Source organism: Loa loa (assembly GCF_000183805.2).
Source record: "Loa loa unplaced genomic scaffold supercont3.456, whole genome shotgun sequence".
Taxonomy (NCBI): domain Eukaryota; kingdom Metazoa; phylum Nematoda; class Chromadorea; order Rhabditida; family Onchocercidae; genus Loa; species Loa loa.
The window spans coordinates 33,324-46,029 of NW_018108636.1; the positions used below are offsets into that span (position 1 = coordinate 33,324).

At 34.7% G+C, this 12,706-nt stretch overlaps 2 protein-coding genes across 2 annotated transcripts; both read left to right on the forward strand.

Annotated features, from left to right (window-relative positions):
• Positions 1-1,259: 1,259 nt before the first annotated feature.
• Positions 1,260-7,863, forward strand: LOAG_08401 (nucleolar GTP-binding protein 1; the record flags this gene model as incomplete). Its single annotated transcript, XM_020447691.1, has 20 exons — positions 1,260-1,310; positions 1,466-1,636; positions 1,825-1,928; positions 2,000-2,182; positions 2,307-2,454; positions 2,645-2,794; positions 2,867-3,064; positions 3,532-3,651; positions 3,723-3,870; positions 4,038-4,185; positions 4,294-4,390; positions 4,513-4,767; positions 4,968-5,116; positions 5,582-5,657; positions 5,896-5,980; positions 6,101-6,366; positions 6,697-6,891; positions 7,356-7,462; positions 7,577-7,673; positions 7,750-7,863. The coding sequence occupies 20 exons, from the start codon at positions 1,260-1,262 to the stop codon at positions 7,861-7,863; spliced, it is 2,862 nt and encodes a 953-aa protein (XP_020302107.1).
• A 2,532-nt stretch (positions 7,864-10,395) lies between these two features.
• LOAG_08402 (homeobox domain-containing protein) lies at positions 10,396-11,871 on the forward strand (the record flags this gene model as incomplete). The annotated part of the gene is made up of 3 exons (XM_003143934.1): positions 10,396-10,786; positions 11,089-11,219; positions 11,638-11,871. The coding sequence occupies 3 exons, from the start codon at positions 10,396-10,398 to the stop codon at positions 11,869-11,871; spliced, it is 756 nt and encodes a 251-aa protein (XP_003143982.1).
• Positions 11,872-12,706: the final 835 nt, after the last annotated feature.

Consider the following 12,706-nt stretch of genomic DNA (forward strand, 5'->3'; position numbering starts at 1 on the left):
GCTATCGCCATTGTCTAATTAGTTACCAGCAATTTAAAATTGCATAATTTAAGAAATCATTAAGCTCTTTGTTTGTTATAATAGTATAAGGATGCACAGCCAAACCTATGTTACTATTACTGGATTCTTTATTGTAGTACTTCATTCTGAAAGGCAACAAAAACAGAGTCCTGTCAATAGTAAGACACAGCCTTCGAGATCCTGATCGATCAAGAGGTAATTTTATTCCTTTTTTTTCCTTTATATAGACCTTTATATAGACAGTATGGAAATTTTGCCGGCATTCATCACTGATGGTAGACATATATACACATACAGGGACACAAACAGACACACACATAAATACATATACGTAACAATAGATTACACACACTCATACGTATACAATGCATTATGTATACGAAAATAAAGAATGCGAAAAGATGAGATCGTTTATCTGTTTCCTCTTGGAATGGTACTGTTATAGGAATACTTCCAAGCTTACAAAGAGCATGTTATAATGCATCAACAACGCCCACTTCGACAAATCCGCTTTTCGAAGAAACTTTCTTCGCCATTCTAAAGATATGGGAAGCCAAATCTACTTGTCAAATTTCCTCCGTATCATTAGCCAAGAATCCAGTACCAACCTCCAATCCGACTTAACGATAATCACTTTACATTAGTGCCATCCCAATCTCCATTTACTACCTAAGTTTTGTGGATGAGACGTCATTTTCCCATCGCCACAGGTAAGGTAGTGCATTACTTTGACGAGTTTGGTTCCATGTTTGGTAGTGGATGTTCGGTAGGGGGGGGGACATAAGAGGGAGAAGGCGGGGATGGAAGTATTCCGACCAGGAAGCCCTTGAAGAAGTTAATCTGACAGTGTGGTATAGTGGAGTTTTTATCTCAATGATATTTTCGAGGGAAGACGTAATTTAACGGTGTATTAGAAGTATTTATGGACGAGGATTGCTTACTCAGTGATAAGTTTAGGTGCTACCAATCCTTCGCCATGCTTTCAGCTGTTACTCATAATATGGGACGGTCAGAAGGACGGAAGGAGGTTGCTGTTAAAGCGACCTTCCCATCTTCCTCCTCTTTCCTTTCATGTAATTTGTTTTTCTTGGTTTCCACTCTCATTTATATGTGCTAACGTGCGAATAAAATAGACCGTTTAATGGCAGTTACAACAGACTTATGATAGGTAACATTAATTGCGACATCTGTAGTTTCATGTTTTTTTTTCCTACTGAATTTATTTCATTTAGGAGCAAATGCCGGCTATTTACAATTTCAAAAAGATAACAGTCGTTCCGTCCGCTGCGGTGAGTAATTATTGTTATTCAATTAATTATTTAAGTGCTAGGATATTAGCACATTTTAAATATGCTATCGAAAAGGAAACAGTTTCGTATAGTTTTTGTTTACACTCAAGTCCGCAATGGAATAAAAAACTGTGAGACACGGATTTGTTTTTCAGGATTTAAAGGAGATAGTCCTTTCCAAAACACAGAGAAAAACACCAACTGTGGTTCGGCGTCACTTTGCAATCAGCCGGATCCGATCGTTTTATACACGGAAAATTAAATTTTTGCAACAGGTTTTACATGATAAATTGACACAAATCATTGATGAATTTCCAAAAATGGAGGTAATTTCTCAGTTCTTTCTTTCTTGTCGGTTGTCTGGTTTTATGCTTTCCCGTAATCATAGCTATAAATCTCTGTGCCAAATGCAGCTGATTATTTTGTTGAATTGTTGTGAATTGAAGCAAAATGCAGAGATATCGATTTCTGGATTTTCATAATGCACTATTGAACTTTCTGAATAGCCTTTTAGGAGGTTCATCCGTTTTATGCCGATCTCATGAACATTTTATACGATAAGGACCACTACAAAATTGCTTTGGGACAAATGAATACGGCTCGTCATTTGATCGATGGGTAGGTTTTGAAGTGCCATTGAAATCATTTACGTTGATTGAAATATGAATTTTCGATGAAAAACGTTTTAGTATTGCACGAGAATATGTTCGCCTAATGAAATATGGCGATTCGTTATATCGGTGTAAAATGTTAAAGCGTGCAGCACTTGGACGAATGGTAAAGCTATTAAAGCGACAGAAATCAAGTTTTGATTATTTGGAACAGGTGCGGCAACATCTTTCTCGTTTGCCAACAATTGATCCAAACACAAGGTATGGAGAAATTGATTATTTAATGGCATTTTTTTTTTCGTCAATAATTTATGATAATCAAAAGGAATATTATCAACAGTGAAATATAAAAAGCTTACATTGTAGATCTTGAGTCGAATTTCAGGACGTTAATACTGTGTGGTTTCCCAAATGTTGGTAAATCATCGTTGATGAATTTACTGACACGTGCTGACGTTGAAGTACAACCTTATGCATTCACCACTAAAGCTCTTTATGTTGGACATCTTGATTATAAATATCTTCGTTGGCAGGCAAGTGCCGGTGGTGATGGTTTTCCTGGAAGATTTGTTCCTAATTATTTCTGAACGAATTGCAAATTTCAAAGATGAAAGTTTAATGGAAGTTTGTAGCATGAAGGAAAAATTGTAGTATTTTAAAAGAAAATATGTCACAGTTGTAAATCTGAAATATGTTTAGGCAATCATAATTGAATAATTTCAGGTTATTGATACACCTGGTATTTTGGATCAACCTTTGGAAGAGCGCAATACAATTGAGATGCAAGCAGTTACCGCACTTGCACACTTGCGTGCTGCAGTTTTGTTCATTATGGATATAAGTGAAACATGTGATCATGCGATTGAAGAGCAGGTAAGGAATCTGATTCAATACCATATTTATATAATACTTGTCAGGAATATTAATTCAGTTTGATCTTTTCAGGTAGCATTATTTGAAAGTATCCGTCCATTATTTATAAACAAACCAGTATTAATTGGATTAAATAAAGTGGATATTGTAAGGCGAGATGAGCTAAAGCTGGAGAAAATAAAGCAGCTAAAAAGATTAGAAGACGATTCTTTATCATTATTTGAACTTAGCACTGTAACACAAGAGGGAATCATGGATTTAAGAAATACGGTAATTTTTTTTTGCGATTTTGTTATATCACTAACTATATTTGAGTATTTTATAGCATGTAGAATGGATAGCGATTGTGCGATGTTAAAGTAATATCGGAAGCAGTTTTTTTAGCAAATGAACGAAACATTAATGCAAGTTGGATGAATTAATCCCAGTATAAGTAATCACTTTGACATCTCTATCAAAATATGATAATTGTAAAATAATTAAGGGAGGAGGGGGTAAAAATGAGCATAGGATAAACTAATGTAAGACTGGCAATGCTCAGCGATATAAATGTTGAAAGTAGGCTTGCTTTTAGTGTGTTAGATTCTGTACGCATCATTTTTTGCTTATGTTCAACCAGTTATTTGCAGTTCTGTCCTTCAGAAATACAACTTGAATTACATGTTGTAATTGTTGAGGAAGTAAGGAAAAGAAGACATTGTGCTTTTATTTTAAAAAAAGAAGATATTTACGTTTAGGCATGTGATTGTCTTTTGACACAACGTGTTGAAAGCAAACTGCAATCGAGGAAGTTAGCAGTTGAAGATGGCGTGCTAAGTCGTGTTTTTGTTGCCTATCCTGTTCCGAGGGATGACAAAGTATGTTTATTTTTTGTAGAATTTGAAGGGTTTTTAGTTTGCTCTTGTCATCTACCAGTACTGGATTTCAGGTGCGCGCACCGCATATACCGGAAGCAGTTATGAAGAAGAAGTTTTTAGGCTGTAATAATCTCGATAACGGGAAATTTGTAGGAATACGGAAACTAGAGCGCCAGATTGAGCTAGAAATGGAAGACGAATATATACTCGATTTGAAGAGTAAATTGTCATCAATTAATGCATCATTTTTTCTCACCCATTTTCATTTTCGTCATAATTTGCAGATGGAATTTATTTATTTAACTTACAAGACGATGAAATGAACTCAGAACAAATGACAAGATGTTGTTTTGAATATAACAAATCTATATTTCTGCTTCTTGCAGAGCATTATTTGCTAAAGAACGACGAAGAAAAATACGATAATGTGCCCGAAATATGGGAAGGACATAATATCTCTGATTTTGTTACATCAAATGTCAAAGATATGTTAAAATCAATCAAGAAAGAGGAAGAAGCGAAAATTCAAGCTGGGTAAGAGATTTTTTCAGTTTATTGGGAATTCATACTTGTTTTTAAACTTACACAGCTTTTACTGATGTTAGGAGATTTTTGGTGTAGCTGTAAAACATTATGTTCTAGGTATTATGACGAGGATTTGGTGTTGGACGATGATGAGACAAGAAAATTGTTTGAAAATGCCGAAAAAATTGTGGAAAAAGAAAGTCAGCTGAAAATGGTAAAATGAATTAACAGAAAAGCTTCTTGTCGTGTCTTTTTTATCAGTTCAACAACCATTTCGTGGTCGTTCTTCATGCCTTAAATAGATATCTTGAACTCATTTAAATCTTAGAATTGTAGGCCTCACAAGCTAAGAAAAGTATCACGAAACCACGTTTAAGTCGTTTCGTTGCAAGAAAACGCGATCGAACTATGGCATGTTTGGAAGAACAGTTCCATGATCTTGGTGTTGATATTAATCCATCACAGTTGAAGAACTTAGCTAAGGAACAGCTGAAGGAACCTACTGTCAAAAAAATACGGGTGGGAAAAAGTCCGAGCTTGGTTGCTAACCGACCACCAAGTCGTGATGTTCAGGGTATAAAGAATGACAAGGTTAGCAATTTTTCTTAATTTTTGGATCAGTATGCATTTAATAGTGGCAAGCTAAAGATCAGCACATTATTGCGGAAGATAGTTAGATATTTGGCCTCATTTCTGTAAGAAAAAGGCTTTTTCGCTGATGCATATGTATGGGGTCAATAGATTAGTTGATGAAGAATATTGCTTAAATTAAGAATTAGGTTTTAATTTAGGTACGAGAAATGACGAAGAAAGTTGGGCGAAAGAAGCAGAGAAATCTGAAACACGAAGCAAGAAAGGGTGAAGCTGACAGGCATATTTTTGTCAAACGTCCGAAACATTTGTTTTCTGGCAAGCGTGGACTTGGGAAAACAGATAGACGGTAAATTTCGTGTCAAATTATTCATATTTTGGTGATTCCGTGAATTTGTTATTGTAGTGGTGATGTACAGCTATTAACAAAAAGCCCTATTGGACTGGATTTGAAATGATTTTATTATCTTGTTACATTGTTTGTTTTGTTATTATGCTACAATATTTAGTGGTCTTAGGTTTCTGTTTATTGAACTTTTGGTAAAACAGTTAATTGTTTGGAAATAAAGTTTGTCAGTATACTGTATTTTCTCTACATTCATATGTTCGAATAGCATATTGAAATACTTAATTTTTATTTTAGTTTTAATTATAAGTTTAGTATTAACTTACGGGATCATTGTGGAGTATCGATGTTAATAGGTTTTCTGGTGATCTAGTTGCGAAATTTGCCCCCTCCAAAGTTCATCCAGTTGTTGCTGTATGGATTTTTTTTTCTTGAGATTTTGATGAGACAAAAAGCGAAATTGGAGAGCAAGGATAATGTGGTTTCGTCAGTGCAGAAAGAAATCGATTACAATGAAAAAGTGGGAATTTCAATGACGAGACTTGTTAGCTTTGTTATTCTTTATTATAATTGCAGTGTGTGGAGCATTATATTTATTAAGGTAGAAATTGTGTTCGAAAACTAATTAACTATGTGGACGATGGATGAATTAAAGTTGCATTCAGCATAAGTTGCCTAAAAGGTGTATGTGCTGCAGTCTTGCTTATGGAAGGCAGTTTAATGAGATATAAATAGCCTCGACTTTTGCATTTCTGAATGTTACCAACAATGCGTTGTTTTAGCCGAGAAAACAACATCGTCCATGGCGAAATAAGGTTCGCAAGAAAGCTGCTAAGGAAGCGAAAAGAAAACTGGAGGGAAGAAATGGTAGTTATGTGTACGTATGTATACTTTGTTCAGAGAGATCTTTTGGTATTATCACGGAATCATTTAATACAAAGCATGCGAATTACTTATCTTCCTGTACATTGTGATTTATTGTTTCAGGTAATAAACACGCCATCCCTTCAAGTGATGCGTTAATAATGAAAAAAAAGAGAAAAAGTAGAATTAGGAAGACTAATTACCCTAGCAGCCCAAATGAAAATGACGCAATGAGTAGGCAAGAAATGAATGGTAGAGAAAAAATAGATTCTTCATTATTTCGGTATATCAACGAGCAATTATATACTATGAGTGGTGCGGAAGCTATGGAACTATTTCGGAAGGACCCACAAGCTTTTGAGTTGTACCACAAAGGATATCAGAAACAGGTTTGCTGATGTGAATTATATGAATGTAGTTCATGAATTCCTATGTAAGATTGTCTAAAACATATTGCGGGGAAAATTTGTTGTGTGTTCCTTTCTATCAAAAGGGCGTTAACTGCTTTAATCCTCTTATGGTATAATTTACAAATTAATTAGCGTAATTAATATCTTGAATCGAGGACAAATGTGCTGTGGAGTTATTCCTGCAGTGATGTGGAAGTCGATGGTATTAGCAAAAATAAAATTTTAAATTATTATACGTTGTTAGAAAATGGAAATAGTTGATTAAGAAATGAAAATATTGTCTTAGGTCAATAAGATGATCATTTATAGGCAAAGAAATGGCCATATAATCCAGTTCGTATTATTATTCAATGGATAAGATCACTGAAACATGATGGTTTAGTGATTGCTGATTTGGGCTGTGGAAATGCAACAATTGCTGATGCACTGTCACATATAGCTACTGTACATTCGTTCGACTTGATTGCTGCAAATGATCGCGTTACGGCGTGTGATATGTCCATGGTATATTTAATGCATCAAATTATTAGTTTTGCACGTTATTTGTAGCATAATAGATTAGAGACGTTTAAGATTTCCTCTAATCGTCCATTATTCCCATACTGTTGGACATCTGTAAATTCACTGTAAATTTCTTACACATAACAGAGTTACGTTTCACTAATTTCTTATGAAGCTGTTAGAAAAAGAAAACAATAAGCACACAATCCTCAACAAATACGAATGTTAAAAGCCGAAATCTTTGCTTCAATTTAAATGGGACTTTAGTAAGCTTGGGAAGGCTGATAATGAAAAAAATATGACCTTAGCTGAGACTGTGCCTCGAAAATGTATTCTGTGTAAATATCAGTAGCGATATTATTAAAGGTTCTTTCAGTTATATGAACATGTTTTAGACGTACTTGACTATACACTTAAATTTAACCTTTTTTCTAGTTTGTTTTTATTGATAAATAATTTTTGTGCAGGTCCCGTTGTGCAGTAAATCAGTGGATATTGTTGTTTTTTGTCTTTCATTGATGGGAACCAATCTAAACGAATATTTGAGGGAAGCGAATCGGATTTTGAAGAAAGGGTTTGTTATCCACTTCATATATTATTAAATAGTAATATGGAAGCATTGTGCTCATTATTTCTTCAAATTAATCAACATAATTTTAAGGAAAATGTGACTTATGTCTATTTACAGTGGTTTTTTGAAAATAGCCGAAGTTGCGAGTCGATTTATAAATGTGAAACAGTTTGTGCACGCAGTAACAAAAATGGGATTTGCGATTACTGGAAAGGTTCGTTGATATTATATTGCCCTGAATTATAAAGAGAAGTTTAATAGTAATGTGTTATTTATTAAAAAATTTCTAGATGATGAATGATGGTGGTTATTTTGTAATTTTGGAATTTATTAAAACTGGTAAAGTGGTACAGAAACGACCTACCGGATTGAAACTGAAGGCTTGCTTGTATAAAAAGCGATAAACCTGTAATGTTAATGGTTATAATGCATCATGTTAAGGTTCTTTGTTTAATTATGGTCAAAGTTTATTGAAAATAAACTCAATAAACTCTGATTATAAGATATTCTGTTAGCAAATTTAAGTAACTTTAGAATACCATCGAACTTTTGTACTGTTGTGCCGTTAATGTTGTATTGTTGTGCCGTTTTATTAGTTCTTGTTCGTTATCTTTTACCACAGTACAGCGAATTTTTCTAAAACTTATCCATTGTCATTGTAATGCTTTAGAAATATGCCTTGTGCAGTAAATGGAAATTACTGTAATTCAAAACTTTGCTTGGATGGAGTAGTCTCCATGATTCCTAACAGTTGATAATAATTCATTGAATATTTTCCATTTCTTATCAACGAGAAATCTTTGGGAAATATGATAAAATTGAATATTTCTTTTCCCATTGAGAATAATAAACAATTTTTATTGCAGTTAGCTTCATCTGTAAAAGAAAGCATAGTTCCTAGGCTGCATCACCTCTTCTTTGCTGTTGTACGTAAAGAATTTCTGCGAAATGAATGAAAGATTTTCAGTACCGAAATTGTAAAACGACTACGCAGGTACATATTCTTCTACTGCATACTTCGGTTGAAAGGACTATAATATCAGTCATGAAGTTATTCATTCCACATTCATGCCATGCAGATATTATAGTTTGATTGGAATTTTTTGATAATGAATTAGGAAAATTTTCCGAGATTTTTTCAAACTCATGAATGACATGTCTCGATTTTTCAAGTAGTTGTGGTCTGTTACTCTAATATAGTCGCCGAAGTACATCCATCAGTGCGTTTTGTGTGCTTTAGAGAAAGAAATATGGTTGAGCATTTAATTTTTGCGGTTTGTTAGCATTTCCTGAAATTTGCTTCAATTTATTTCAACTGCAAAATTGCAGCTTTCGTTTTCTAACGAGAAAAGATCCGTTTGTGTTAATAGTTATACCCGTGATTTTTAGAAAAACTTTAATGGAGAGTGCAACTGTTTGTGAAGAATTTATGATTAAAAAATTGCGCGGTTCGACGAATGCAGAATAGGAGAAATTAAAGAACGGGACACATAACGTGTTTCGCATATGATAAGATATGCAGTGGACACCATCCGCGGAACCTAATGTGTAATGCTTATAAAGACTGCTGAATTGCGATCATATTTAATATTATTAAGGATGAACAGGTGTTAGATACTGTTCAATAGGCTTGTCGTTGTGACAAATCGTCGAAGTTATAGATTTAAATTCCCGCAGTAAGCATTAGCTAGTCGATTCAAGTCAACTGCTTTTCAAACTGAAACCAGTGCGCAATATGGAAACATCTCGAAATTGACGTTCGTTAGTAATATATGTTCTAAGATTGAAGGTGATTTCATTGAGCAATACTGAACTTGTGACAGTAACGCTTTATTTAACCTTTTTGTTTTCACTTTGTTATTCTTGATTTTTTCCCCTACAACTGAGTTCATATTACCTCCCCCTAAGGGAACTGTCTACTTATATTGCCCAATTGACAACTGTATACTTACGTCAGGTGGACTTGTCAACTTTCTAAAATGCCTTCTTGCAGTTTATAGAACAAATTTCATTGCTTAATTGATTAAAAGAGTTATGGCATAGCCTCATTTGTTGCTTTCTGTTATTAGAATACAATTATAGTAATTCATTAGTTGACAATTCCGCTAAATAAGGTACACCAGAGCGCCATTCTAACATATACGTTGTTTATCATCAGTATTTTAACAGTATATGGAAGGTCACTTTATATTCAAGTGTGTAGGAATGGGAATTAATTATATGAAGGATGTAAATTTGAGGATAGATAGTTGAATTTAAATAATTAGTCGAGATGGGGAAATCATTTACGAAACTTTGTTCGAGACTTATTTTTTAAATGAAGTGATAGGGATTAAAGGGTATGAATTAAAATTTCTTGAAAAATCTACAAAATATAAATAGTAACGACTGTTATAGGTGACTCGGTATTATCGTAAGCAGTTTAACGAAATTGATTTATATGATGCGGTGGATCAATTCTGTTCATATCAGTAAATTCAAGGGGATATGCAATGAGAAGGGAGACAGAATCTTTGATAGATTGCTTGAAGGATAATGAAAATTGATACAAAGGTTCAAAATTGGTGATGCAGCAGGTCCTAATCACTCAAGGAAAGGCGCATTTAAGTGTGTAATGCAATCCGTTTCCCCTTTATCGCCTTCTTCGCTTCTCATTTTCCAATTTCCTTGCTTAGAACTCCTCGAAGTGAGCATTGCTGATTGGCTAACTATGTAAATACACTTCAGTACCGTAACACCTATTCGTATTACCTCGGAACCCATTAGAACCTGTTTTCGTCTCGCTCTGACATACTATTCCGTCATGTCACTCATGGAGAAGAGGACTAGAAAATCTCTTCAAGGTAAAAATTAGCCCCGTGAGAATCTTTTGAAGACATAAGACGCGCCTCTCATCACTTGCATCAATGTAATTTCAATCATCGAACTCTCCATTAATGGCTGTATATCATCAGCAACAACGTGAACAACAACTAACAAACTTAATCCAAAATCCGGTTAAACAACCTGATTACTTGTCTGCTCCTCAGCCGGAATTTCGTACATCCAGGAAACCCGAGTTGTATGCAATAAATCAAGGCAATAATTCCATATTGATACCTAATTCCCGAATGCCAACGTTTGAATTCCCCTGGAGTTTATCCGTAGCGAACAGTACAACGTTATCATCGTTACCAACAACTAGAAATGTGCCTTCTTCCGTGTTTCCAATACGGAACTTTTCGCTGGAACAATTAACTTCGATGGATGATATGCGCTATTGGGGTTTTGCTGAGCAGTTACCATCCACTACTGCTGTACCACAATTTGCACTTTATACACGCTTAAGTAAGTATTCATCACTCGCCTATAACTTTACGAATCGTCGATTAATTCACTTAATCTCCAGTTGAAGTTCCTAGAAATAAACGGGTTAGAAATGATTGAAATTTATGCTAGAGTTTCAAGTGAAGAATTCAAAGCAACTCAATGAATAATAGGTACTAAGGTATAATTTTCTGACTCGAACTCCAGAGTTATTGATAATGGAGCAGTTATGAATGATAATAGTCTAATTGTAGCAAGCATTAATTGCTGTTCGAACAATTAATCCGGTCAGTACATTTCAATTTGCTGAACCTGAACTCCAGATATGCGCAGTGACTCGCGACTCGATTTGACAGCCAACCGTTTCGGCAGCAATAATGATTCCAAAACTTCTGTGCAGCTTCGATCGCAACAAACACGACGAAAGCCTCGCGTTTTATTTACTCAGTTTCAGGTGGCTTCGATAAATTTGATGTATTTTACAGATATCACTTGTTTTTTGTTAACGCCACGTTTTGTGCATTGCCCCAATTCGGCTGAATTGATGCAAGGAATTTGTCGTTCCAAACTCTTCAAGATGTCTGACAAAGATTTTGCCGTTAGCCACAACTTCCTTCTTCTTTTATATTCTACTAATTAATAGGTACTCACAGAAACTGTATGCCTAATTAATGAACTTGAGGACTGATTAAGTTTGACTACTAAGTTGAAGGTTATATACCTGTACGAACACATATATGCATACTCAATGGTGTGCTATCGACAAAAAGTGATTTTTGATTTACTTAGCAACTGGTACGCTATAAGGAACAGAACAGATTAAAACTCTTTCCCCTACCGACAAATGACGGAGACAGATAAGTACATTACAGGTGAACGAACTGGAAGAGCGTTTCAAGTTGCAGCGATATGTGAGTGCAGCAGAACGAGAGCGATTAGCAGTGACGCTCGATCTTACTCCCACGCAAGTCAAAATTTGGTTTCAAAATCGACGATACAAATGTAAACGGATGGAACTGGACCGGACATTACAACTCTCATCTGAACTAATCTTGAGTCAAAGTTCGTCTACTTCAGTCAACTGTGCTCTGATGAACTCCTCATAATGTCTTCTCAAATTTTATTCCCCGCTCTCATTTCGTCAGCCATTTCTCCCAATATCGCCATCTGCAAAGCTTTTCTCATGCAGAAATCATTTATCGATTATTTATATTATATTCTAATAAAATGCAGTGAAATGAAACTTTTTCGGGGAAAGAAACGAGGATGAACGGAGAATACGGATTTGTAGCAAACAAGCGACAATAATTTGGCTATTTACAACATCTGTCGTAGTTTATAATGTCAATTCAGTCCCTTAATGAATGCATAATAGAAGGATCATCTGAAAATAATTGAATTAATATCTTACTGAGGATGATTTTTCTAACTTCTTCAGTTATCGAGTTTGTTGACATATCTGTTACTGCAAATAACATTGCTGTAGATATTTTTATAACGAACATAATCAAACAAATAATTTATTGAAAGCTTTAAAAACCTTTCAAGTGGAAATTGCAACGAAATACATTTTAAAACATTTTCTGATTATGCGAAGGTTATTGGTGCAACTTGAACCGACTCAGCTTCTGTGATGAAATGAAGAGCAATAATTAGGAGGATGTTATGATGAATGCGAATCTTGATGAACTATAAATTATGGATAAAAGCAAAGACGCGCTATTATTCAACATTTCTCAATTGCACCTTACTTTCAAAGGTGATGTAGTAAGAAATAAAACTCAAACCGAAATTATGAAATGAAATGAAGTGACAATGAGAAAATGGCAAATGAACATCATTTGTGTGAAAGGGAGCTGACATGTCTGAATCAGGAAATATTTTGACCCGAAGGTTTCTGAAACGATTTTGCATGCTATCTTCAACTAATCATTTATTTAC